Consider the following 27,839-nt stretch of genomic DNA (forward strand, 5'->3'; position numbering starts at 1 on the left):
TGACACGTGACTATGTTGGTATGTCACATGTCAGCTGTTCCTCAGCTGATCGGAAGTGCAATCGATAGCTGCTTGTTTGCTCAAACCTGTGACGGGAAGCGATGGCTGAGGCCATAGCAGATACGAGAAGGCTTTACACTAAACCACAAAACCTCAACGATGCGTATGGGCCGCCGAGTAATTTTCTAGAGATTGATGTTTCCAACCCCGAGACGGTTGGTGTCGGTCGGAACAGGTTCACGACATATGAGATCAGACTGAAGGTGAGCAGCCAATGCTGGCCTGACCAGACCAGACAATTACACACTGATCTTACTAATGCTCAAAATACACTTGATTGAAAGAAGTGCTAATGGTACAATCACAGAGAGGTTTTGTTATTAATATCTGTTAATAATATCACGACTTCTGTTTACTCGTGGGTCCAGGTAACTTATACTTTGTTTATCGTGATGGCTTGATAAACATTTCCATGACAACTTAACTGTTTTCGTCTTTATTTTGATTTATGAAAAAATCGGACTGCAAGTCTCTGGTTAGGAATGGTTTCCTCAGAAATTAAAACCGTCATCATTTACATACCCTCATGTTTAGCAAACCCTTCTAACTTCCTTTTTTCTGTGGAACACAACATGTACCTGGCTGTAATTAAATTCTCTGTAACTTAATTGTATAGAAATCAGATCCATTGGACGTGACAGGTGACTGAAGCTGTCAGTAATTAACGTTTAGCCTAAAATCTCTTTTTCTTTTGTGTTCATTAGCAAGAATGAAAATCATATAGGTTTGGAACAAAGAAAAAGGCTAGTAAGTGAAATGATAACAGATTATACATATTTACCTTAAAACCTTTGTAAGCTTGACATTGTAACAATAAACTAACTTGTGCAGTGGAGTACTTAGTTTAGTAGGGATGTCGACAAACGACATGAGAATAAGCAGAGTTTTGAGAGTAGAGTTTCAAACTGTTTAGATACGTTTGTGGAGATAGTTTGTGTGACCACACCCCATGTGCAAGGCCAAGATAATGGGGCTTAGTGATAATATTGAACCTGGTTGATGTTAAAGTACTGTTCACATCATCTTTACTAAGTGGAACCTTTCAATTTGTGAGTTAGTTAACAGTTCCTTATTCTTGTCCTTGCATGCACCCCACTTAAACGTAACGTTAATTGATTTCTTGCATGCTTCAGGGATTTGTGTCATGATAAAATTAATCGTGAAAAAAATTAAAAAGTAAATCCAGTTTATTGTAAAATTTTATTTCCCACACATACACGCGTCATTCATAAGACATGAATCAGCTTTCAGATATTTGCACTGACAAAATGCTTACAATCTTCACTCTCCACAATTTTGACATTGAAACCATGGAAGAAAACTGCCCTATAAATATTTTTATATTTGGCAGCTGCTGTCACTTTAAAGGCTGGGAATGGGACACACCAAGCCGAAGCCGGTGGGCCGTCAGTGAGCGTCTGTCGAGATAGTTTTTGTGGAAAATGAGTATTAGAATAATTTAAGATATTTCCGTATAGTTAAGTATTGAAAAACAATATTTTTATCAACACTACATTGCACTTAGTTTATTATTTCAGATGCCTTTATAACAGACTACGATTGAAAATTGTATATATTATATATAAAATTCAACCCGCCAAAGTTTCTAGTAGGAGTGGCTGCGTAAATACAGCTGCATTTGATGGGTATTATTATCAAGCCTTGCTTAAAATTGTGATTTGTTGGCTGAATTGTTTGGAATGTTAGAAGTAGTTGTTTAGAATAGTGACAGAAAGACACACGTCATCTGTTTTGCATTTCTTTGTGTGTACTGTTATTACTGTACCATTATGGTAAAAAATTGTTGTTATGGTATGTCATTCAGATATTCAGAGATGCTGAATGGACAACTAAACTCCAAATTTTAAATATTCCTCCAAAAGCAAAATGGAATAGTATAATACAGTATTGTGAAAATATAAAAAAAAAATGGGAACATTTGATTTAACTTTGACCTTCATTCATTTTACTCTTCCATAATATATTTCCTCCATCAAATACAAAGACTACATGTTGCGGCTAATGTTATCTATACAAAGAAACACACACACACACATTATTAACCCCAGTTTGCATCTAAAGCTGGTTTAAAGAAAATTCTTCAATTATTTTAAGTGTCAGATTTAATGCTATGTCAACTGTCAGACTTCTTGACTCTTTGGTGTAATTTTCTCATCTTCTAATGTTTCTATTTCCTATTTCAACATAACACTTGATGCTTCAAATTTGTTGTGCTTTCTATTTTAAATGACTTCAAATGCATTATTAACTGCATTTGTTACAGAAAATTACTGTCAGTGAATGTGAATGTTACATTTTTAACATTTGTCCTTAGTCTAAGTGTGTGGCCTACTTAGGGCTGGTGAGAAGTCATCCAAGTGGTTAAAGATTCGGGTTGTGGTAAACAAAAGGTGCACTGCACTGACCATGACTATTGTGCACTTGAGCAAGGCACGTGCTGTCCCTACAGCTTAACATTGTGACATTGCATGAAAGTGGTGGAGAAAAACTTCAGTTCACACTTGTGTTAGACTAGAATTCTATTCTTGATTCTTGAAGTCCTCTCTTACCTTCAGAAATTTTGACGAAAGACTAAATGCTCATCAGACTCTGATATTGTTGTTGAAACGCTTCCCACTTTTTCTTCCCTAAATAGCCTAGATTCTCCTTTGAAATGCTATACTTTTGAAAATGAAGCTCTTGCCAAAAGGAGGCGGAGGTGAAGACAAGACATTGTCACATCCCCTTACTGTCCTAAGCAGTCATTTTCCACAACTGATAAGTTGTGACAGGTGCTGTTGCATCTGCTAATAGTCCACTGTCTTCCCAGCTTTCCTATAGTATTTTTAGCTTTCTCCTACCTACAGAGCGAGCCGCCGCCTGCCATTAGCCCAAATCTAAAGCTACTGTACTTGATTAGCGTATAATAATTAGCATATGCGTGTAATCAGTATTATTGTGTGTCTCTGAGTCGGCGGTGACCCTGTTTTGCATAAGGGAACACCCCACACATCCCTCTCACGCTATCGCTCTCTTGCTCTAGCCCTCTAGACCGAGAGAAAGAGCGGAGCTGTCAACTTTTGATTTGCTTCTGAAGTAGTCCAATCGCAACAATGAGAGGAGATAAAGGGATTCTGTTTGTATTTGTCATAGTAACACTGCCTGTGTTGATTACATGCTTTTGTGTGCCAAGGGCACTATCTTTCTTTTAGGCTCTTTCGCACCATCCATGCACGCTTTCTCTCTTTTGCTCAGTGGCCAACCATTATCCTTTCCATCGTCATATCCCACATCCCATAGATGATCCTGGCATGGTAAGTGAGAGAAAGAAGCCAAGCCATATTTGTGTGTGTGTGTGTGTGTGTGTGTCTTGGAGAAGGAGCGAAAGGTTCTTAATCCCTTCTTTTAGAGTGGAACGTGTGAATAACTATGGGGGTGCAGACCTCGTCTTAACCCCCTGCCAAACCCCCACTGGATGGCACAAAACGTGCCCATCCCCCATCATCTCCTCCTGGTCTCGTCTTAGGATGGGCATATCTCTTTTTCAGTTCAGTTAGTGCACGATTCTTAAAGTTCTGTTTGTTTGTTTTTTCATCTGTAACGTAAAAGGTCAAATGAATTTACCCTCAGTCCATTACAAGCTTGTATGACTTTCTTTCTCCCATTGAATGCAAAAGATACATTTTTCAGCATAATGAATTAGGACTAAAATTTCATGTTGCCAAAAAAAAACCATCATAAAAGTTATTCATACTTGTGCACTATATTACAAGTTTTATGGAGTCATTTGATAGCTTTGTGTGAGGAACAGACCAATATTGAAGCCAATGTTCAATAAAAATCTTGACATCTGCCACAGCTGTCTTTGGCACATTCATGTGAGCAATGACAATATCTGATTTGTGGGCATCTTTGTCAGATGATTTTGTCCACAATACCAAAGCTGAATGATTTTTTTTTGTGTGTGTGATCTCACTAGCCACGTTTCCATTACCTTTAAAATTGCGCAAATTGAAATTGCAAATTGAAAGTACACCCAATGGAAATGCGTCAATTTCTCAAAAACTCTCATACATCGCAAAAAAAACAACAACCTTGCATGAGGTGGTTTTTCAGGCAGTTCAAAAAAGGAATATTTCTCAAAACTGCAATGGAAACGCATTTTGCACATTTACAGGTCAACTAATGTAGATGGCGCAGTATGTTTAGACAGAAGACGAGACCGATTTTTTATTTTTTATTTTATTATTAAACTCATAAAATACAAAAGAATTACAGGATTACTGGATTCTAAACCATTAAAAAAATGCTTTCCTTGTCATTAACGGTTGAAAAACATACCTACGTCTGGCTGGAATAAATGTAAACCTACCAACATCCATTGCCATGATTTTTTGAATGACTTATCGCTAGAGAAAAAAAAAATTACATTTCAGTCGCATGACATCAGTTAATGGAAACCGTCATTTCGCAATAGCTTTTAATCGACATTTAGAAAATATCAAAAAAGTTTTGCGCAAATCTGTAAATGTGGCTACTGACTCAAGCATCCAGTTGCAGAAGTTAACCTAAATTGTCTATGTTGCTCCCAAAAAAGTAACACTGGGTTCACTTAAAAATGCTTTGCAACTGGTTGCTTTTTTAAGTTTTCTAAACTTGAATAAAGTACTATTCTAACTTTTAAGAAACAAGGTCTCACAGTTGTATGTCCCCAAAGTCCACTAAACTTAAAACTCATTTGGAGTTATTAATATTTAATTGAACAAACCTAAACAAAATTTTTACACTTTTCATGCTAATGGTGAGTGGTGACTAAAAATATAACATCCTCAAAAACACAAAATAGGCTATAAAGTGATTACAAGGTGGAATGGGTCTGCATCAGATGGTTTTGCTATACTCAGTGAGCAGAGAATCAGTGATCAAACCGAGTGATCACCACCAAACTTGACATAAGTTTTCACAATTTAAAGTTCTGCGCATACAAAATGTATTAAGTTGACTTTACTTGCACTTTTAATTGTGTGTGTGTGCCCTTTTTTCTACCTTTAAAATAGTGTCTAACAAAATAAAAGTTGGATTTTTATTACAGTGTATAATATACTTCAGAAGTCATGAAAATGTACAACACGAGTTGTGTGGACCATTTTTATGCTACTTTCATGGAGCTTTTGCATTCTCTTTGAAGCCTGAAAGCCTCAGTCCCCATTCATTGTACTTGTATGAGAAAGTGAGAGCAGTACAATAATTCAGAATCTTTCCTTTTGTGTTTGTGTTTTGCTGAAGAAAGTCAAACAGGATTGGAACAACATTAGGGTGCATAAATGACCGAATTTTTTAACTATCTTTAAGGTCTGTTTTCGGCCTAATTTCCCAGTGTGTCAAGTATCTTCTTTTGCTAATGAAAAAAAAAAAAGTTAAAATGGAGAACAGTTGCTTTCTCTCTCAGTTTCTATATATATAAAGTAATTTTAGTACCTTCATCAACTGAATATTGAAATCTGAATCTTTCACTTTATGGATTATGCAACTTTGTAACTTTGACGCTTTCTTGGAGTAGTTTTATTGGGTTTGTCACACGCATTTAGAGCTCATATTCACATGACCGCAGCACATAAGCAGGAACACAGATAAAAACTTGCAGTATATTCTGATATAAGCTCTGTTTGTTGGCTTCTGTTCATATAATTTCTTATAAAATCCATATTGTGTTTACAGTGCCAAAGTTGAGTGACATGATGAGACCACTGACTGTGCACGAAAAGCATCCGAGGGAGGACTTTGGGATTCAATGTTGTTTACAGACAGGAGAATCCTCAACCCCCCTTCTGCGTTTTTCTATACAACACTCTTTTTCCCTTTCCATCTTTCACTCCCTTCTTCACATCCTCCTCCTCCTCATCCCCCTTTAATTCTTTTTTTTTTTCCAATTTCCAAAAAGCCCCCTCTCTCGCTCTCCCTTTCTGCCATTACTAAAAATGGCTTGCTTGCCTGGTTGTCAGTCCCAGTCAAGTGTAATCCAAAGTCTACAGCATCCTCCCCGACAACTATTTTAATGGTAATGGGCAGCATATTGTATCAAGGCTACCATATCCTACTTGAGATGACAGTATCAAAAGTGGGAGTTGATGCTATTGGAACAAAGACAGAGGGCAGCTTTTTGCCAGAGTGAGGGTGTTGGGGTGGTGGGTGGGTTTGTTTGCGTGCATGTGTGTGTGTGTGAGAGAGAGCGACTTGTGTGTAGAACACGGAGGGGGATGATGGTGGTGGGGCGCGAGTGCTCTCATTGTCCCTCTGTCCTCTTCTCTTTGGAGCTATGATGCGATGAGATGGCATTGTGCTTGCATTTTTGCTACTTTTATTTTGAAAAAGAGAGAGCAGAGCGGAGAGATGAAATGCTCGCTCTTAAACTTGACTTGATCCGACTCGCTAAAAGCTAATGCATAGCCAGCACAGAGCCCTTACGCTGGTTGAGGTGACCTCTCTCGGCTGTTTTTTCACTGCCCTCTCTCTCCTCTTAATGAGGCTACACCATTGTCCCCAGCACCCACATGCATCTAAAAAACAGGAGAGAGACCGGGATTCTGCCATCTCCTCATATCGGCATAAGCCATGTGGAAGCTTTTAACAGTGCGGAAGAGTGACTAAAAGAAAGAGCGCTTTTAGTGCACCTTTCACACAATTGGCTATTTTTGGGTGTTGTGCATAAAATGCACCTAGTCTGTATATCTCCCTCTGTCTCGCTCACTCTCTCTCTCCGACTTTTTCTTACTCGGGCAGTCTGTCCCATTATTTACAGGTTGTTTTGTTTTCATTTTGACATTTTTAGGTTGTTTTTTAACCTAGTGTGTTTTGAGCATTTAGAGTAGATGATGAATTGATACCTTGACCATAGCTGCTAAATCTTGAAGACAGAATCTGTGGGTCAACATGGCTCGGGTAGACACAATTCTGACCAACAAATCTGACCAGCGCAAATCCGTCATATCGGCTATACAACACTATAACATGGACATGGATTTAATTGCGAGACTTTTGTTTTTGTAATCAGGCTCTCAAAATTAGATACAAATTTGGATTTAAGTTTATCGGCCGATATATCGGTTTTTGGCTTTCAAATATAAAGAATTATCGGTTATCGGTATCGGCCAAAATTTTCATATCGGTGCATCCCTACTGTTCAGCTTAGTGAAAGCAAAGAATAAAAGCAAAACGGCAAGCAAAGAAGTCAAAACGGCAAAAATAGAAGGCTGTTCTTATGTTACGACATCTTACCTGAGTGTTCCTTGGCGAATATTTCAATATTAACATGAGCGGAGTAGGATAAAGAAAGCGTTTAGCAGGATTGATATTCAAAACGGTAAGCATGCGCTGCTTTGTTTACAGTGTGTATCTGCAGCCGGCTGCATCTATTTTCCTTTTTGAATGACGAATATAGACTAATATATCTGCAGAAATAGACAGTTGGCTCAATACACGCAGGCGCAGAACGCATATTCTAGCTCACAGTCACCTGTAGTTCTCTCTGTGTTCAAGTGTAGCTTTTTACCCCGACAAGAGGCGACAACACAGTCGGCTTTCATCAGCGCTAGTTCGTCCGCGTCGGCTTGGTGTGTTCCGGGCTTAAGTCAGTCTGGTTAATAGAAACTACAACCTTTGAAACATGTTAATGTTACTGTTAATACATGAAGGGGGGTATTGGAAAAAAGTTACCTGTAGTAAGTCTGCAATACATTCAAGCTTTGGACTTTCAACATGTCTGTTTTTGAATGTTAAAAGTAATTTTATTTAATACAAATTATACGTTTTAACAACTTTGAGAATTTGGCAGATGTTCTTAGGGATCATGTGCTGTGGTAGTGCGTCAAAGCATTCTAGACTATATAAATGCAGCTTTAATGCAAGTTGGGGATTTTGAATTAATATATACACTCGCCTAAATGATTATTAGGAACACCATACTAATACTGTGTTTGACCCCCTTTCGCCTTCAGAACTGCCTTAATTCTACGTGCCATTGAGTCAACATGGTGCTGAAAGCATTCTTAAGAAATGGTGGCCCATATTGATTGGATAGCATCTTGCAGTTGATGGAGATTCTAGGGCACAAAGCTCCCATTCCACATCCCAAAGATGCTTGGGTTGAGATCTGGTGACTGTGGGGGCCATTTTAGTACTGTGAACTCATTGTCATGTTCAAGAAACCAATTTGAAATGATTCAAGCTTTGTGACATGGTGCATTATCCTGCTGGAAGTAGCCATCAGAGGATGGGTACTTGGTGGCCATAAAGGGATGGACATGGTCAGAAACAATACTCAGGTAGGCCGTGGCATTTAAACAATGCCCAGTTGGCGCTAAGGGACATAAAGTGTGCCAAGAAAGCATCCCCCACACCATTACACCACCACCACCAGCCTGCACAGTGGTAACGAGGCATGGTGGATCCATGTTCTCATTCTGTTTATGCCAAATTCTTCAGGGAGAGTCCAGAGCCCGGGTTCCAGCTTCTTCTTCTTCCACAGTGTCCGTTGGAGCTTTGAGTGCCTTTTCAGCAGCTGTGGGAAGCATTTATAGATTTTGTAGGTGGTTCCTGAACTTCCTGATGGTCCTGGGGCTGATCCCGCCCGTGCTTTTGTCACCACTGCTCTCACTTCACTTCTCCCTCTGCTTCTGTCGTATGGTCTCAGCACTCCGAAGCTGGATTAGCCTTTTCCACCTCTCTCTGCTGATCTCATCCAAGGCCACTCTTTCCTCATCATTTGCTTCCCGCCACCTTCTTATCATTATATTGCAGTGCTTACTGTGACCTAACAATATACTGCATTAAGTTTCCAGCAACAAGCGTGTCACACTGAATGTGTTAGTGTTGCATGACACAACATACTCCTTTGCGATCAGAACATATTTAATTTATAATACAGCAATGCAGAGCAGGATCTTGCACTAGTGAGCTTACACTTTGGGCAGGGCTACTGGGTGCAAACAAATAGAAACCAAGCGATCAACAAAATGTTGATTTCCCACATGCGCCAGCAGCGCAACTGTCAAACTCTGATTAACATGGAAGACGGGACTTTTATTGCTTTATGCATCATCGCAGCGATCTTGTTTTACTGCAGTGTTATGATTTATGACGAGAAGTCTTGGTTGGTAATGAGTCCTGTTAGTGGCCAACTAGATAAGAATTAAAAAACAGACATCATTAAATATCCCCCGGGGCTTACAGAATTAACATAAAAACCACCCAAGAGAACATAGCTGACCATCAGAGAGTCTCTAAGCATTTGATCGTCTCGTCTAACACTGAGTCTCATTACCTGCCAGTTTAATCATGTCATACCGTTCCCCTCTCCAGTATGTTCACAGGTATTGATGGACCTCTTGAAAAGCCCCATCTTAGCCGCAGTGCAAGGCTGCTGTCTTAATGAATTGGGCTGTTTTCATCTGCTCATTGAGTGTTTGATGTGTAAGGGCTTGCGTCTGTGTGGTTAACTTTGGTTGCCACGGTAATCAGGCCCTTTGTTGGGCTGTTTTGTTTGCTTGTCTCAGGTTTGATTGAGATCATTAGCAGTGAGGGGAGGACAGTCAAACTCTTTGGAGTTTACATCTGCAGCTGTACACAGTGTGATGTACCCCTCCTTTCTCTTTGCATATGCACACAAATACAACACTGCTCTCGTCACAGCATTTTTGTTGAAGTGTAATTAGTGGTGCTTGCAAGCGTCACTTTTACTATTGCTCATACTTGTTACGTCTTCCCCTTAATCTAGGGGTAAAGAGGGAGCAGCGACAAAAACAAAGAAAACTCCAGACTCATATTTAGAAACAACCAAACAAGTTTCAATTTGAAATGCCGTGTCTGCCTTTTATTTTAAACTTTAGCTGGAGTTAGAAAAGAAAATAGTAATATGAAGTAAAGAAACACATTACGAATAAATCCAAACAAAAGTATTACCTTCTTGATGAGGGACCAAGTCAAAAGAAAAAAAATACCTCTACCTAAAAGTGGGATAACATTAACTTATCTATACAAAACAACATATAACTTCCCTCATAACTTCCCCCAACAGCCCAGGTGGTAGCCCTTAATCTAATCAGTCAATGCCCCTCGCCGTTGTTATATATATATATATACACACTGCAATTAAAAACTGAACATGTGTGATTAATTAAATATGAGCTAAAGTTTAAACAAGTGTCCTAGCAACAGGAGTCAGATTTAATTTATCAAGTGACGAGAGTGAACCCAGCTGAGCTGACTGACAAGACGATGGCGGAAGATTTGGTTTCAAAAGCGTAATATAAAGCGCTCATTTAGCAATATTTTAGATTTAAACCCAATTCTAATAGGGAACCTGCAAATGGTTAGTTATGTTTTTCATTAAGAATAATAATAAACCCATAATTCAATCAGTTGCCACCCCGAATTATCGTTCATTCGAAATATTCATATCGTTTTTCCACGCTTGCGAAGCTTTTCATTATAACCAACGTTTAAGCATGATGTAAATTAATTAATTCCATTTAAGCCCTATTCGGATGGTAATTTTTTCTCATGTGGACAACAACCATGAAAATAAATTAGCATGACACCTCGGTTATAAAACTCATGCATTAGGATGGCGATTTATTCACGGTGGAGGAGTCAGTTTTGTGATTATGCCAAACAATTGCATAGAACATACCTGTCTGACTGCCAAAAATACATTGAAATTAAGTTGGCACACAAATAGCTTGTCCTCAGTAGTGTATTATATCAGTTTCAGTAACATTTAGACATTCAGCCATCCGTAATATATCAGTGAGGATGGAATATTGGCCACTTTTTAAAGCCAGCTGTAGATTTGCCAAGCTTGTCCTTTGCCACATGCTACATGGATATTTAAAATATAATATTCCATAAGTTATCTACTATTGACCATTGACTTTGTTTTCATTGATGTATTGTGCCCTTCCCTGAATGACTGCAAAATAGCTTTTCTATGAGAAGGCTGTCAAATTTCTTCTTTTGCAGTAAATGGGAATAGATGATGAACTTATTTGAAATAATTGTTTTCAATCTTCTTCTTTCATCTTGTTAACACAAAACTTAAGCCGTAGAGTGAAATAAGAAACAAAGCCTGACTTATTGACACCTACATAGGTCCTTATCATTTCTGTGTGTGCATTTTTAGAAGTTTTCAAGATAAACTGGCCCTTGGCCTAAGAACTAATCGTGTTCAATAACTAACTAACTCTTCCTCCAGTGTGACCGCACACCACATAATAGTCCCGAAACTATGACATTATTGTCATGAGTGTGTGTATTAAATTACCTGTTACCGTGATCAATTGACATGGGGATTAACTTCTTTAGACTTGCTTACTTAGTGGAACCTAAACCCAGTGGTCCAGCCATTCACACAGTATTAGCAAGCACCTCAGCAAGGTTGCTACTAAATGCTTCCTCACCATTGCAGTTACCCTGATCTCATAGCTGTTGAGTTAATCCCCGTCTCAAATGACCGCGTGGGTTGAAGGAATGTCCAAGGGTTATAAAAATTCAAATTGTAAGGTTAGAGAAATTATTTATTAGGTTACTGCACATAGTTTGCAGTATAGTTATACCTCATAGTTCACCTCAAGTTTTCTCAGTATTACAATTCATGTCATTGTTTTTTCATTTGTTTTGAGGAAGGAAATGCTTTTTCCGTGCATGTGTCTTTAATGCGATTAGCTGGTGTTCCCCACCCTGCTTTCCAGAAGAGGGCGGAGCCTGTACAGCTCTTGCCTCCAATAGTCTGCAAAACCTAAAACATCTGTTTGGATTTGAATTGATTATCATCTCTATCGTGGTGGTCACGCTCACGTAACATTGCAGTTCATCATCATGAAAGTTTATTATCTGCATGTGTTTTAAAGCCATATCAGTCTCAACTTCTGATATACGGTTTTCTGAGCGCACGCATCGTAAGCACATGCACAGAAAGCTGGATGTCAGACTGTGCGTCCCGTGAGTATTAAACTAAGTTCTCTTTCACGTCTCATTGCTCTTAAAACTGTCACAAATACACAGTTCACATACACAGTCGGTTATGTCTCTAAACCCAAACAGCAAGAAAAGAAACCGCGTGTGTATGAGATACAACACCTACTGCTATATAGGCTCTTAATATGAATCAAACAACAAAAGATATATATATATATATATATATATATAATTGAATAACTTATTAGCTTAATTTTTTTTTTTAATTATTCACTCTCATGAGACCTGTCATGTCACCCATCTAAAAAAGTGATTTTATTCTACATGGGTCGGGTCACATGATCAGCTAAATAAAAACAAATTTTGTTACCATCTTCTTTATCAATGGACACTTTAGCTTCCTTAACAATTTAATGACGACTTCTTACACCATCACAAAAAGTTAATTAGCACACCTTCAGTGAAACATTGTTTAATGAGAAGAAAAACAGATATGGGTCAGATTGATCGAGAAGGGGAAACAAGCAGAGATGGATAAAGATTGAAAAAGTAGAGATGGGGGTGAAAGCTGAAGTAGTGGATATTTCATCAATGTTCCCCATTGTGTGGAGAGAGCTACGTTTTCTGAAGGGACCCTCTCAAGGCTAAAAACATGACTTGGAAGAAGCTGAAGAGATGGAGGGAGAGTGAGCGATGGAAAGAGGAATGGTCTTGGTGGGGTAACTGAGGATCGATGAACATTATAACTCTCCCTGTCCAATTAGGGCCCATGCTAGACTTTGTCCCTAAAGCACACATTCATTTATTCGTTTAACTTACTGTCTCCTCCACCATGTATTCATCTGTTTTGAGTCTGCGTCGAGCAAATCAGCCAGTGTATTGATCTGTACTTTTTATTCCCATCTGTGTGTTTGTTACTTGCACTGCCTTTTGCCTCTTCAGCTTCTCCTTGAATGCTGTTATCGGGCTGTTCTTTTATTTCGTAAACATCTGCCTCTCCAGTGACCCTGTTTTAGTGTCTCTTTTTTTGTGGACTTTACCTATTTATTTAATGCTTTACTCTAATAGTGAACTGGGTTTCATTGAAGTATTGATGCTGTTCAGCTGCACTGTCAGTCTTTCAAACTGTTTTCAAGTTTCGAAGGTTTTCAAACTACTTTTATAAAAGGTCTTTTTTTTTAAACTGCATCTCTTAATCTGAGATTGATGTGATGTTTCTGATGTTGTTTGTCCGTTCTTGTTCTCCACAGACAAACCTCCCCATATTCAAGCTGAAGGAGTCACGTGTCCGGAGGAGATACAGCGACTTTGAGTGGCTGAGAGGAGAGCTGGAGAGGGAAAGCAAGGTGAGGGATGGATGAGTGAAATGGTAGTGTTGGTTTGGTTGGAACATCGCACGAATGCTCAGACTGAGGCATTTTATCATCCTTCCATCCTACTGCCAGTGGTGGAGGAAGTACTGAATCTCAGTACTTAAGTAAAAGTACAAATACCCAGATAAATATTTACTTTAGTAAAAGTAGAAGTAACACAATGACAACCATACTTAAGTAAAAAGTAAAAAGTACTTTATTTTAAATGTACTTTAAGTATTAAAAGTAAAAGTACTTGCATAACAATTTATTATCTTAATGTCTATTTTCTAATGATTAATAAAACATTTAATTCTAACTCATTCAACCTAATAGCCTACTCCTATAATGATGTTCAATAATGATGGGAAAAAAATGTCACCATTTCTGAAACAAGCTTGCAATTAGGCAATATACACATCATGCTTATCCTTACTATGTTAATAACTATGTTTGGCAGTAAACGAGATTAATTTATGGTGTAATTCTGAACCTCTTGGCTTGCCATATCCTAACCAAACCAAACATATATTACAAACGGTGTGTTTCCTATGCACGTAAAAACAAATTTTCGCGTACGAGTTGCACGATAAACACACTGCGTGTGAGACGCATTTAGTGTGACCGGGTTGATATACTGTATCTATCGCAACCAAACGTCACTGGTGAGACAAACGTGCAACGAACGGACGGTCAGATTACGTTTTGGCAGAGGAAAAACTGATCAGAAAATGTAACGAAAATGTAACAGAAGTTGTAGAAATGTAGTGGAGTAGAAAGTATAATAATTGCTGCAAAATGTAACGAAGTAAAAGTAAAAAGTAGGCTCTATTTATTGTACTTAAGTAAAGTAAAGATACGTAAAAAATGTACTTAAGTAAAGTAACAAAGTATTTGTACTTCGTTACATTCCACCACTGCCTACTGCATAATATCAGACTTGTTGTAAGGGTCCAGTTCATATAGATACATTTAAGTATCAAGTAATAATGTTTTTTTTTGGGGGGGGGTTCAATCATTATATTGGAAATGATGCTGTAGTTCAGGTAATGACATTTGAAGTGATTGTAAGAGACCTATGATTGCATTTGGAGATGTATGTTACGTGAATGAGGTTCTTGTACTTCAAACAGGTAGTGGTTCCTCCTCTTCCTGGAAAGGCTCTGTTCAGGCAGCTCCCATTCCGTGGGGATGATGGTATATTTGACGACTCTTTCATCGAGGAACGGCGGCAGGGCCTAGAACATTTCCTAAACAAGTGAGTCACAAGATCCTCCTGACAACTTTACCAGAAACATTAATCTTTGGGTTTACCTTCACGTTCAGTTGAACCATGAGAGTAGGACAAGACAATTCATCTAAATCACTATACTTTCCAAAACAGGACAAATTAACTTTGGCAGATTCTTCTATCAAAAACTCGTGACTTTGAAGTTGCTAGCACCATATTATACTGTTTGATTGCCGTATCACAACATCTTTATGCCCAACATTCAGTTCTCAATGCTAAATTACTTATCCACTAATATTCACAACCTATAAAGCTGAATTATGAGCAAAATGACATGTCAAAAATACAAATTTGTTTTGTATCTTCTTATTAGTCTTTCATTCAAAATGTATACAAAAATATAATCTTTAAATGGAGTCAAATTTTGCACATATTTATGGTTCCATTATGAATGAAGGACACTATGTATCCATGATGCATTGTGGGAATAAAACTATTTATCCTTGCGATTTTGTTCTGAAGTGCATTTGAGTTCCTGTTGATAATGATACGATTTCCTCTTAACTTCTTTTGGCCTCAGCACATCTGAACTGTTTTTATAAAGAAGAGTGAAGCGGTTATCATGATAACATAACACAAGTGTTTTTCCTCTTTCCGCTAATTTCGAGTTTTTAGGTTAAGGTACTTCAGTGAAAGAGAAAAACATACACTTGCCAGCCTTTGTGTCATCTGATGTCTTCCCTCACACTTTTTTTTCCTTCTCTCATAATTACCTACAGAATGATCAAAACTGATGAGAGGCCACAAGTGCACCAGCTTTACTTTTTACATTTGTTTTATTTTTGATGTGTAATTTATGATAATTGCAAGTGAAATTACAGGCATGCATACCTTTTCCCTACAAGATGTTGTGTGCACTCCTGCTTATTTTTGATCCGAGGTGCCGTTCCCCCGACGACTGAGACAATAAAAGTTACAGTTCGATTGTAATTATTTGCTGTGATTGCAGACTTTGCCATTATCTTTGTTTCATGTGCAAATGTGCCGGCTCTACCTGTTTGAATTTTAATACGAGCCGAACAGCTGTAAATTAGGTTTGAAGAAAGAAAGGATATGGAGGTAATTAAGAAGGGTTTTTTTTTCCTTCAACCAGAAATTCCTGAATTAAATATCATTGTTCAGTACTAATAGCACCTGGGGAAGGGGGAAGCATGCCCATCATACTTCTCTACTGTGTGTGTGTGTGTGTGTGTGTGTGTGTGTGTGTGTGTGTGTGTGTGTGTGTGTGTGTGTGTGTGTGTGTGTGTGTGTGTGTGTGTGTGTGTGTGTGTGTGTGTGTGTGTGTGTGTGTGTGTGTGTGTGTGTGTGTGTGTGTTTGTGTGTTTGTGTGTGTGGATTTGTACAGCATCTCTTTATATTGCCTCTCCCAAACCTGAAAATGATTCTCTGTCATCTTGACTTATAACATCATGAGCGTCATGTAATTTTAGAGGTGTCAGGGGTCCTATTTTATTCCATTGGAAGCTGGAATAGATATAATGGTGAAATAATTAGTTTAATTAGCATGATGGCTTATTCTACTTTTTTAAAGATTTGCGTAATTAAATTTTTATATTTCCGCTTTGGAGATGGATGATTTATGATCTGAAAAGGGATGCAGCGAAACGTCACAGACTCCTAATAATATCTTAGTTACATCTTGATTGGGGTCAAAGTTGTTTCCGCCTCCTCCCTCCCTGTCTCTCTCTCTCTTCTGCTTCACCATGTGCATCCTTGCATAATATTTTTATGATGGCTAATATGCCTTTTGTGGTCTGATTTTCCAGAGTGGCTGGTCATCCACTGGCCCAAAATGAGCGCTGCCTGCACATGTTCCTACAGGATGAGTCCGTGGATAAAAGCTACACCCCTTCCAAAATTAGACAAGCCTGAACCGGTCTGGACTCATACACGCACAAAAAAAATCATGACCCACAAGCAATAAGAAAGGTTTGAATCATTCTTAACTGGAAAAGAATCTTTGCATGATCCATAGGGCATCCAAAACAGTTCCCTGTGCTGAACACGAGACGACTAATGATTGAAAAAGTACTAGAATTCGTTCACTTCACTTTTCCAACAGTACGGTTTTAATTTGTCCTTTATAGATAGTTTTGGTCTCTCTGATTTATAAATCCATGATGGTAATATTACCACTTTAAGTCCAATCAAACACATTCTTGTGTGTAATTAATTGTGGTTAAGAATTATTTATGGTAGTTTTGTCTGAGAGCACCACTAGCTTTGATAGTTGTAGTACAAGATCAAACGAAACAAACCAAATATCACAATTATGCAAGCACTATATCACACACATTGGCACTATATCACACACATTGGCATCCCTGTTACTGTACTACCTACTTATGTTGCTTTTAATGCTGAAGAACATGTACAGAAGCTTACCGTGCAGGATGCACTTAATTGGGAACCTCCTTGGTCGTGTGCTGTGTGTCCCACTTAGCTACAGACAAGTCTGTTTTTACTGTGTAATGGTGTTGCACAGAAACACAGAGAGTAATGCCTACATTGCATGTTTCCAGATTTGTATACTGCTGTGCCATTGTTTTGTTTATGAGAATTTTCCAATAAAACGGATCAAACACACGCACATTTGATGTGGTTTGAAAAACGAAAGCACCTCTTTTTTTCTCCGCTAAAATATCTTTTAAGAGATGATTCTAGACCATCTGGATTTTGTATGAAGTGAGTCACCTGCGACTCTTTGCAACATTTATCGGATATAATTGTTTTTCTTCTGATCATCAGTGGATAAAGAAATAACTAAGACTAGATGAAAAAAAAAATCAGTATTCTGTGTGCAAGAATTGTAAAAATGACTCTACTCATTTTGTCCTGACACTAACCTCGAATTACCCTAATATAAGAGCTAAAGGAGTAGTTCACTTTAAAAAAAAAAAAGCTTTTGCTGATACTTTACTCACCCCCCATGTCGTCCAAGATGTCCATGTCTTTCTTTCTTCAGTCAAAAAGAAATCAAGGTTTATTGATGAAAACATTCCAGGATTTTTTCCATATAATGGACTTCATTGGGAACCAAACGGTTCAAGGTCCAAATGAGAGTTTCAGTGCAGCTTAAAGACCCTTATTCATCGTCTGGTGTCATTTAAAGCCCTTTGAAGCTGCTCTGAAACTCTCATTTGGACCTTGACCCGTTTGGTTCCCAATGAAGTCCATTATATGGAGAAAATCCTGGAATATTTTCATCAAAAACCTTAATTTCTTTTCGACTGAAGAAAGAAAAACATGGACATCTTGGATGACATGGGGGTGAGTAAATTATCAGCAAAAGTTTTTTTTAAAAGTGAACTTCCTTTAAATGAACTTTTTCCCCCATTTAAGACAAATTGGGTTTGGCTTGTGAATTATTGGCCAATTAATAATTATATTTTTATATATATTATTATGTGACTATATATAAGCCATGGCACACTGTTTTTTTTTTTTTTTTTTTTTTAAATAAGGGTTGTTAGTTTTGTGTGGGTACTTCTAGCATTTGTTTATGAAAGCAGAACAAAAATGACCTGAACACGAGGGTTAAACACTGCACTTAATGTCTACTTTTTAGAACTTTATATGCGTGTGTAACTACATAACACATTTGGGATCTAAAATTGAGTGTACAATATTGGGAAACAGGTGTGTTTTGTATTGTTTGTAATTGCTGTACAAATTACAGGCCTACATTCAACCTTTTGCTTGAGTCTAGCATTGTCTCATCCTGTAGGTATTAATTGTTGTTCTGTTTCTAGCATGATGGATTTTGCCCAAATTAATTTTGATGGAATGCAAATGTTGTCGAGAGTCAATTTTATGTGCAACAATGCTGTATAAGGTAAAGAGGAGAGCACAGCCGCGTGGCTCGTGCAACCTTGGAGTTCACTGCACGTCAGAGCAGGAACTAGGATAAAGAGGATAAATTGGATTGAAAGTTGTCACCGCAATCATGTTTCTTTCTATTGTATCCTCTCTATCAAAAAAAAATGAAGATAAAAAATGCAATTTGGGCAAAGCCCTTGATTTGTGAAAGAGTGCTTGAAACCCCGAGCTGTGCGAGGCACAGCAACTTCACTCAAGGTCCAGGGTATTGTATCGACAGTGGTTCAATATGCACTTACGTGCAGACATGAACCTCTCTCTGTCCCCGTTCAGTACCCCGTTTAGGGAGCAATGGACTTTTTTCTGCTTGTAGGATGTGGCTTTAGAAACCCAAAACCCCTACAGTGAAACGAGACATGAATTGGACCCTCGTTGAAGAAACAGGCAATCAATATTCAATATTTATTCTAATATCTTAGAACAACTTTCACAAAAATTATCACTGTACAACGAGAAATGTATTTACAGACTACAAAAAACAAAAAAACAAAATCCAAGTGCTGATCGTGTCTCTTTTCCATGGTTAGTAGCTAGTCAAACAAGGGTTTTAAATGATGACCCCTGACATGGGCCAAGTATGAGCAGAAACGGCTTTCAATAAAAAAAATCAATCAATAAAATTACATTTGCAGAGTGGCCACACAGAAAACTCTCAATGCCGACAGAAATATATCCAGAGGATTTGAAATGCCCTGCCTGTGAACCCTAATCTTAAAGGTCACAAGCTGTGGGTGCTGTGGCCTCCCAGTCACCTCAATAGGTAATTATGTGATTCATCAGGTCAGTAATGCTCAGTCCTGCTGCCTTCCTGCTAAGTTTAATTCCAATCTTAAAGCATGCATTTCAAGTAAACCTGATTAGCTGGTTCAAGTGTTTTTGATTAAAGTTGGAGCTTCTGCTGGAAGGCGGGACAGGAATGAACTTGCTCTTCAGTTCTGACTCATGGGCCTTTGGTTTTCAGCACTATGTCAAAGGGACAGCGACTTACTTCCCTGTAACATACCTCATGGTTTCTTTTTTCTTTCTTTCTTTTTTTTGGTTTCCTTCAAAGTTCTCGTGGACATACAAATAATAGTGGTGCTGAGATCAAAACAGCATTGGTCATGAAGGTAGTTGGTGAATTGGACACAATAAAACGTCCCATTTTGAAATGAATGATTGTACATAACAGACACTCCGTTCAAATATGACTACAAACTAAGATCATTTTGTATTTAAATCTTGATAGAACAAGAACAGATTAAGCTTGTTAAGTTACTTCCATAAACAACCTTAAATAGATTAAATCAATTAGAAAATTACTGGTTAAATTCATTTTTCGTTCTAAGCAGTGAGCTCAACTTTTAGAGATGCAGTCTGTTTTAAACTTTCCCTGCGTAACATCTTGACATTGGTAGAGCTTTATTCACCAAACAAGTGCGTGAAGAATCACATTATTAGGGCATCTGGTATCATCCACGGCGTCCATGTGAATGCCAAGGTCAAAGATACATTTTGTTTCTTTTCTTTGTCTCTCAGTAGCTCATATATCACTGGATTTGTACATGTCTGAAAGCAGTCGTGTGATGGGCACGTTTCCGATGGTCTTTTTGAAGAACACCTCTTCAATGGTGGATGGACCAACTGAACGTAGAGCAGGCAAGAGCAACAGCAGTTTCCCAAAGCGGCACGGCTGAGTGGGGTACCTGAAACGTAACCATTCAGTTAAATTCCTTGAAATTAGAATTAAATTTAAAAGTTAAATTTAAAATAGAAATCAGAAGAGTTCTAAATTCACCACTGTTCTTGCATAAAAATCATTGTATGCGCTTTAATAGATTTCCACATGTTTCAGTAAGTATTCGCTGTACCTGGTGTGGATGTAGCTGTTTAGAGTCAGCTGGGCTTCGTCCTGAAGGGCTGCAATGGCACTAGCGTTACGAAAGCTCCTCAGTTCCGAACCACTGTGTGTTGGAACTGTACAAGAAAGAAAAGAGAGACGGCATGTTTGTTTAGCTCATTTTACACCGTTTGGCCAGTAGAGCAAGTCAGACCAGCCACTAGTCATGTGCCCACTGAAAACTGAGACCCACACACTGCATTTGATTTTTAGTAAGTTAGTTAGGTCAATAATAATCATTAATAAAATTAAGTTCACACTTATATGATGTATTAAATTTTTATTATTTAATTAATACCTTTTCATTAAACACACAAAACCTCTGCAGTTCAATCACAAACCCCAGCCTGTAATATTTAATGCACTTCTTGTTGTTGTTAAAGAATGGAATGTATTTAGTCTCTCTATGTATTTTATATCAATATGGTTACAACAAGATTATCCTATTCAAATCAATGTGATTAAAAGTGTTAAAGGGATACTCCACCCAAACTTCTGTCATAATTTACTAACCCTCAAGTTGTTGCAAACCTGTATGAGTTTGTTTCTTCTGCTGAACACAAAGGAATATATTTTGAAGAACGATTGGAACCAAATGGTTAGTTGGCACCATTGATTTTGATAGTAGAAAAAAATACGTTCTTAAATAGTAGAAAAAAAGAAATCGTTCTGTAAAATATCTTCCTTTGTGTTCAGCAGAAGAAAGAAACTCATACAGGGTTGCAACAACTTGAGGGTGTGTAAATTATGACGGAATTTTCATTTTTGGGTGGAGTATCCCTTTAAGTGAAAAGTAAACAAAAAGTAATCAGATTACCTTACATGTGTTGCGATGGATTACGTTAGTTGCTACAAATTTTGTAATGTAATTTGTAATCAGTAACTGACAACAATTTCTAAGTAATTTCCCCAGCACTGTGTGTTCTCAAAGTGTGTTTTTTGAGGTTTTTATTTATTTTATTTTTTTACGAACTCTACCTGCTTTGAAGGTGACGATGCACTTGAGGCACGCAAACTCCGTCGCGTCCAGTCTGAGCTGTCTGAAACGCGTCACGACCTCCTGCAGCGCCTGGATCTCGGAGATGATTTTGTTTAGCCTCTGGGAATCTGTGTTCTCGGTGTTCATTCCTAATTCGCGAGAAAACGAGATGAAATCTTGCACTTGGATAATCAAAGTATGGATATGACTTTGTAAGCAAAAGTAAAAATAGATATTGGCAATTGTAAAAGTCGCCTATTTCAAACTTGTTAACAACCAATCATTACGGCAACTTAGCATTGCGGACATGACGAATCTCTTCCAGGCTACTTGTTGTCCTACCTGAAACCGCCAGGAGAGTGCTGGAGTCCACTGGAATGGCCCACTGCGCGATGCCCAGCACGAACAGCTCCCTCCACGCGTCTTCTAAAAGAATCAACTGCAAAAAAAGGTAAGAGTGTTCACTAATGATTATACACAAAACACCTAGCATTTTATTTTGGTTACATGAAAATGATACATTTACTTATTTAAACACGTGTTTACCTGGTCAGGTAGAGGTAGCGTGGAGAAGGCCGGAACACTCTTGGCCCATTTAATGCTCATGAAGAGCAGGCGCGCGGCTGATTCGCACACAGACTCTGTCGCCACTTCATACAGGTACATGGGAGTGCCACTAACTTCATGAGGATACTGAAAAGTTATTATATGAGCATAGAAAATAAGTGGGGTTGTAGGTATCCATTTACAAGTTAAACTATGTTTTAATTAAATCGATAATTCGTTGATTAAACTGCGTTTACCTTCGGTGTGGGTTGGGCGAGTCCTACAATAGCCTGCCGTTCTGGTGTGCTTGTGACAGTGTTTAACTCCAGATTGTGAGGCTCCAGCTGCGTGACTGTTGTGAAGAACGGCGGCCCCGGGATAGACGTGGATGGAAAATGGGTCGACGAGCCGTTCACCTCTTTATGGCCTCGGAAATACAGTGCCACCTGCTTTCGAATGGTTGACGTTCTTGGTCCTCTCTCGTGCTGCACTGCTGTATTCATATGTGACATGATGATAAATTACATTCTTATAGGATAAAAAGTTGCTAGTTTGGAAATATGTGGCCTATGTATGTAGGCTATTCTTGTTGGAATTTTTTTTTTTTTTGATAATCGATTATTTCTACAATAAATATTTACTTAATGTAGCCTATAGATATAGCCTAGGCTAACAATCAAGTTAAAGGTACAAAATCATTTTACTTGCACAATGAAGGCACTAAGTAATCGTTGTGCTTTTCTACAAATTTGCATATAATTAGTGTTATTACACTTTTAGAAAAAAAAATATTCCGATTTTATGTATTTATTTGTTTGTTTGTTTTATTTATTTATTTATTTTCAAAGTCTGAAGTGCATGAGGGTCTAAAGGAGCCTGTTTTTTTGTTTGTTTTGTTTTTCTGGTCACATGACAAACTGGTTATTAGCATGTTCAATAGAATACACTTTGATAATAATAATATATAAGCCTATAGCCTAACAATAATATATAATAGTCCTTCTATTATATAGCCAAGGCATAATAAAATTTTAGTGGTATTTTTTTCAGTCATCCTTTTAATTCGATTTTATATATCCGGAAAACCAAGTCACTGACACTTATAACATTTAGCTTATAAATGCAAGTGTATTAGTCAACTAGCCTATTTGCCAAGTAAAGACAAAAGCAATCTGCTTTTTTTACCGTATGATTTTTTTTCTGCATCTATCAAAGGGGATTACAGGCAGCATAAAATCATTTTCTGTTGCTAACTCTTGAAAATATATATATTTTTAAAAACGAATGTGTTTACTAGCACTTACCATCTTTATTCATATTAACTTCTAGACACTTTTTCAAGCGACAGGCGCGACACTGATTTCTGTGTGTCTTGTCTACTGGACAGCCACCCTGAGGGAAAAGAGGACAGGAAAGAATGAGGAAATTTCGTTTAGCAGTAATGGCACACAAACAGCCTCTTCTGCTTTATGCTCCAGTGATCTCCACTCCACAGGTATGTGGGAATGGCTGAGTAATGACGGCTATTGACTCGCTCCCCCGCCGCACGGCCAATAGTCTCATTCCCGCCTACCGCTCTCCAAATCCACCCAGTCCTGCCGGTGCGTTAGATTGGATTACACCTGTTACACTAGACGGGGCAAAGGGCCCTCAAAGGCGCGGGAGGGGGCTCACTTCTGGGATAATCTTTCAATTATGAAAATCACTGGAGGTGTAATCTAGTCCTTAGACGCGCTAGTTTAGATCAAATTAGCTGACGCTGTTATGGTTCAAACACTTCGCCGTAATTGATTAGCAGGCCTAGCTTTAGCTCACCTGTGTGCCAGATTTGCAGACATACGTTCTGTTTCTCCTTATGCTCCTCTTGAAAAAACCCGAGCAGCCATCACACGCATAAACCCCGTAGTGCTTTCCAGAACTTCGGTCTCCACACACTTTGCATGGAATGTCCAGAATCCGACCTACCAGAGATAGAAAATATAATTAGTAGTCTATTTAATGAAAAAATGATTTTAAAAAAATGTAGCAACCCAATTGCAGACTGTAGGCCTGTGTCTATTTAAGAATATTGACATATTTTGTAAAGTTAGATTTTTTTTAAATAGGCTAATTTTTTATATTTATTCATTTGAACTCAAAGATTGGTATTAAGTTTACGATTTCAAGTAAGGCCGAGATCATATTTTCACCTGGCGATAGCAAATAGTCTCGCGCGAACAGAAATAGCGATGAAATAGCACTTATCTATTTATCTATATTTATCCTGGATAAACAAGTGTCACATAAAAAAAGTTGATTTTCTGTGATACGGGCACAAAAGTGAAATTATGCGCGAGACGAACCTCAACATTGCACCTGCACACGGTCAAAAAAATATTTTCATGAAATCACAACATTTTTTCTTTTGTCAAATCAAACTTAAATAATTTATTTAGTTCAGATAACATATAATTTTGAGTTTCTGATGATTAAATCATTCGCTTTCATTGTATTATCTCACCTTTTCCATTTCAATGAACTTAACATTCTAATGCAACCAGGTTAGGCTAGCTACTTACTTTTTTAAGTTAAACCAACAATATGTTTTACAGTGCATGGTCTTTTTATAGGCCTACAGAAATTTCCCTGAAAGTCATTGCATCTTTCTAAGAACGTGCTCAATCGTGCTCAATCGTGCTAAATAATGCATTAAGGGACACACTTTTAATGAGTCAGTCCATAGGAATGTGCAAACCCTGGGCGCATTGGTGGGAAGCGTCATATCGCAGGTCGCATAAAACAATGTTCAGTAGACGTGCACAATGGCGACATTAGGGAGAGTGTTAACTTAATGATTTCCCCATTGAGCCTCGTCTGACTGGCCTGGTCTCGACAAGCTGCCAGCCCCGCTTCATAATGAAGCTCGACAACTGCTTTCTTCGCGCCGTCTATAGGCTCGCGGATTAAGGAGTGACACGGGAGAGGAGAATAATACGCACCAGCGCGTTTCAGAGACTCAAATGAAGTGTATGCAAATGAACTTGGAGTAAATGAAAATTGTGATTTTTCTTGTGTGTGCAGAACATTTTTTTCTGTATTTAAGTCTGTCAATAGAGGTATATTTGCATGTATATGGGGGAGTCGTTTAGAGAAACGGCTATGTAATTACACTGACATATGTCCACCTGCTCATTGATTTTCCAGTGACCCGTCAAAAAGGGTAGCATGGGAATTCGGATATAGACCAGTAACGAAGGAGAAGGAAAACGACTTCATGCACTCTGACTTTTTAAAACAAGAAAAGGAAAGAAAAAAAACCGATGATGCATTTTTATGGAAAAACAGACTTCTATTCTGTGCATGCCAGATGTTCCTCGTACAGGACCTTTCAGAAATTATAATGGCGTTTTGTTAAAGGCTTGGTGACGGAAAAGTGACTGAAGATTTGGTGTAGGGCTATATAAAAAATCAGAATAGTGGGGAATTCCCGTATTGACAATAATGTAAATTAATTTAATATCTCTTCAGCAACGGTGCTTGCATCCTGCATGGCTGAAAAAGAGAGCCTCTCTTGTGATGGAAACCTGTTGCTTTTGTCACGAAGTAGTTTTGAAACTTGAAAATTTCTCCATGGTGCACAAATTATTATTTATATATTTATTTGTCAGATGAAGCGCTCGAAATTTGCACTTTTTGCAACAAAAAATGTTTTTTTTTTATTTGCATTTAGAGTTTCTGTATAATAATAATAATAATAATTGTTTCCAGTGTGCGATTTTCTTTTTATGTGGTATGATAATTGAACCAATCAAAGCAGACAGCTCTTACTTCGAGGAAGTCATAAAAGCCTGTACTGTTCCCCCATCCAGATTAGATGCAATCAAATTTGACAACAATCAATTCGTATATAAGAAACTCAGTTTTTAGAGAATGAAACACGTCTTTAACTTTCCTCTGTGGGGGTCCCGGTGTGTTGCATTGTAAGCAGTAATTGTTTAAAGACATATGGCATATTTCATTACTGTAATCAGCATCAACCCTGGGAACTGCTGCATTGGATTACGTGCAGTTGTGAGAAACTCTGCACTTAATGGGCCTTTGACCACCCAAACAGTGCAAGTGCGCGATTTTGCCACTGTAACGCAAAATATATGTATATATATATATTTATATAATACTCTCGTGTATTATACATATTATTTGAAAATTATTTGAAAGGTGTGTAAAGCCTTCGTCAAAAAGTTTTTTGGGGGCTTGGCATTCAAAATAATGAACGAAAAGTTTAGGGGACAACGAAATTATTTCATGTGTTCACTGGTCCTAAGTTAAATTTACTAATTTAGACTAAAATACTAAGCTAGATTTAAAAATTGTGTTTTTAACACAGGTCTGTTATTTTAAAATCATTACTGGTGAGCATTATGGGGGGAATGTGATTGGGTTACCTTATTTTTTGCCTTTCACTTAGCCTAAATAATTTTCTTGGATCATTTAGATTAGATACTTAACATTTAACACCTTTTCATTTAAGTCTAATCTTTAGTCACATTGAGGCGCACTTCTTTTTTTATCACCAAAACCGTATTTCTCAAATTCACATTTCAAAAAATGTTTCCATTCAGACAATTTTGAAAATCCACATGTCAAATGTGAAACAATAAATTGTCATGGAATTTATTTCAGAACACTTGCATTCGTGTTTCCTTGAAATTAAATAAAGAGTCAAAAGAGCACTCTAACTTCTGATTTGATGACACGTTTATGCTTTACGCATAACCTTAGGACCAAACTATATTTTAAAATGTGGTATTGAACAGGCTGTTACAATATTAGTTTATTAGTTAGATTTTCTGGCAGCCTATTCACAACTTATTTGCTAATGGGGAAACAAGGCTGTCAAGACTCAGCAGTGTAACAGCTTCAATAAACGCAAACTTATCTAACCTTTTCCAGGCTTATCAGTTTATTTATTTTCTTACACGTTTAGCTATCTATTGTAAAAACACTGTTATAGACTGCTTTGATTTTAGTCCTTTCATCTCGCGGTGTTAGACGTAGGCAACAATTTGACAGCATGTTAACAAACCGATTTGAGTTTGACAGCTCTGTGGAGTTAAGTTGATTTTTGTCACTTAAGGCATAAATATAGGCTTGGCCTAAGCAACTATTTTAAATTCACTTATTTCGTAAACAAAAGAGATTGCGTTTCTGATTCGCTTTCACGCTATTACCAACAACAAAGAAAAACAATCTACTCACTGGATTTGACATTTAAAATATCCAGACAACCACTTGTTGAACCAGCAGGCTTGCTCATATTGAAGACCTCTGCTCCAAGAAAACTGCGTTGAAAAGTTACACTTTTCAGGCCCAGAAGAGTCCTAGCACTTTTGACTTGGATTAAGAAATGGCAAGCATAAATTAAACATCCGATTTGCGGTGCACAACTGGTCCTCTGCTTTCTGTTGTACTTTTCTTTTAGGTTGTCCAAGTCGCTCCTCTTGTTTCTCTGCAAATAGAATCCAGATTTGGTCAGACTGTTTATTGATGCGATGGATGCAGCCGCACTATGGCCAAGCCGGTCCCTTGTCTCTCAGCGACACGGAAAGTTGGTGAAACACAAGCCAGCACTGTTACTGCTCAACACCAGCTTAAAACGTAGGCTACAGAATGCGTCTGAGCTCAGAGTCTTGGTGAGTGACTTTGTGATGTGTACCGTCAGATTAAAGGTTTGCTAATATGTATGAGATGTATTAGAGTAGGAGGGCGGGAGAGAGGGAGGGTGGGAGGAGAGCCCAACTTCCTTTGACCACTTAGCTTTTCCCTGCCTTCTGCTTCAACTCCTGCTCTCGCATGACGTCACGGGGACGAATGAAGTGATATTCCACACACAGTGAGAGAGAG

At 38.0% G+C, this 27,839-nt stretch overlaps 2 protein-coding genes across 2 annotated transcripts; one reads left to right on the forward strand and one right to left on the reverse strand.

Annotated features, from left to right (window-relative positions):
* Positions 1 to 37: 37 nt before the first annotated feature.
* snx3 (sorting nexin 3) lies at positions 38 to 17,259 on the forward strand. Its single transcript, XM_039692173.2, has 4 exons — positions 38 to 263; positions 13,281 to 13,376; positions 14,516 to 14,640; positions 16,440 to 17,259. Exons 1-4 carry the CDS (start codon positions 102 to 104, stop codon positions 16,543 to 16,545), a joined length of 489 nt encoding a protein of 162 aa, XP_039548107.1. The 5' UTR covers positions 38 to 101; the 3' UTR covers positions 16,546 to 17,259.
* Positions 17,260 to 18,940: 1,681 nt separating this feature from the next.
* Positions 18,941 to 27,605, reverse strand: nr2e1 (nuclear receptor subfamily 2, group E, member 1). The gene is made up of 9 exons (XM_039692170.2): positions 27,195 to 27,605; positions 23,772 to 23,917; positions 23,261 to 23,348; positions 22,214 to 22,449; positions 21,957 to 22,103; positions 21,753 to 21,849; positions 21,410 to 21,559; positions 20,403 to 20,508; positions 18,941 to 20,237 (listed from the first exon to the last, which is right to left on the reverse strand). Exons 1-9 carry the CDS (start codon positions 27,250 to 27,252, stop codon positions 20,075 to 20,077), a joined length of 1,191 nt encoding a protein of 396 aa, XP_039548104.1. The 5' UTR covers positions 27,253 to 27,605; the 3' UTR covers positions 18,941 to 20,074.
* Positions 27,606 to 27,839: the final 234 nt, after the last annotated feature.

Source organism: Pimephales promelas, chromosome 13, assembly GCF_988280905.1.
Source record: "Pimephales promelas chromosome 13, fPimPro1.hap1.1, whole genome shotgun sequence".
Classification (NCBI taxonomy): Eukaryota; Metazoa; Chordata; class Actinopteri; order Cypriniformes; family Leuciscidae; genus Pimephales; species Pimephales promelas.

Bases quoted from the DNA above. Each gene is read 5' to 3' on its own strand.
- snx3 (XM_039692173.2), top strand. From the start codon at position 102: ATGGCTGAGGCCATAGCAGATACGAGAAGGCTTTACACTAAACCACAA. The intron at 264-13,280 runs GTGAGCAGCCAA...TGTTCTCCACAG, and splicing joins CATATGAGATCAGACTGAAG to ACAAACCTCCCCATATTCAA. The intron at 14,641-16,439 runs GTGAGTCACAAG...CTGATTTTCCAG, and splicing joins CTAGAACATTTCCTAAACAA to AGTGGCTGGTCATCCACTGG.
- nr2e1 (XM_039692170.2), bottom strand. From the start codon at position 27,252: ATGAGCAAGCCTGCTGGTTCAACAAGTGGTTGTCTGGATATTTTAAAT. The intron at 22,104-22,213 runs GTAAACGCAGTT...ATAACTTTTCAG, and splicing joins TCGCCCAACCCACACCGAAG to TATCCTCATGAAGTTAGTGG. The intron at 21,560-21,752 runs GTAGGACAACAA...CTCGCGAATTAG, and splicing joins CACTCTCCTGGCGGTTTCAG to GAATGAACACCGAGAACACA.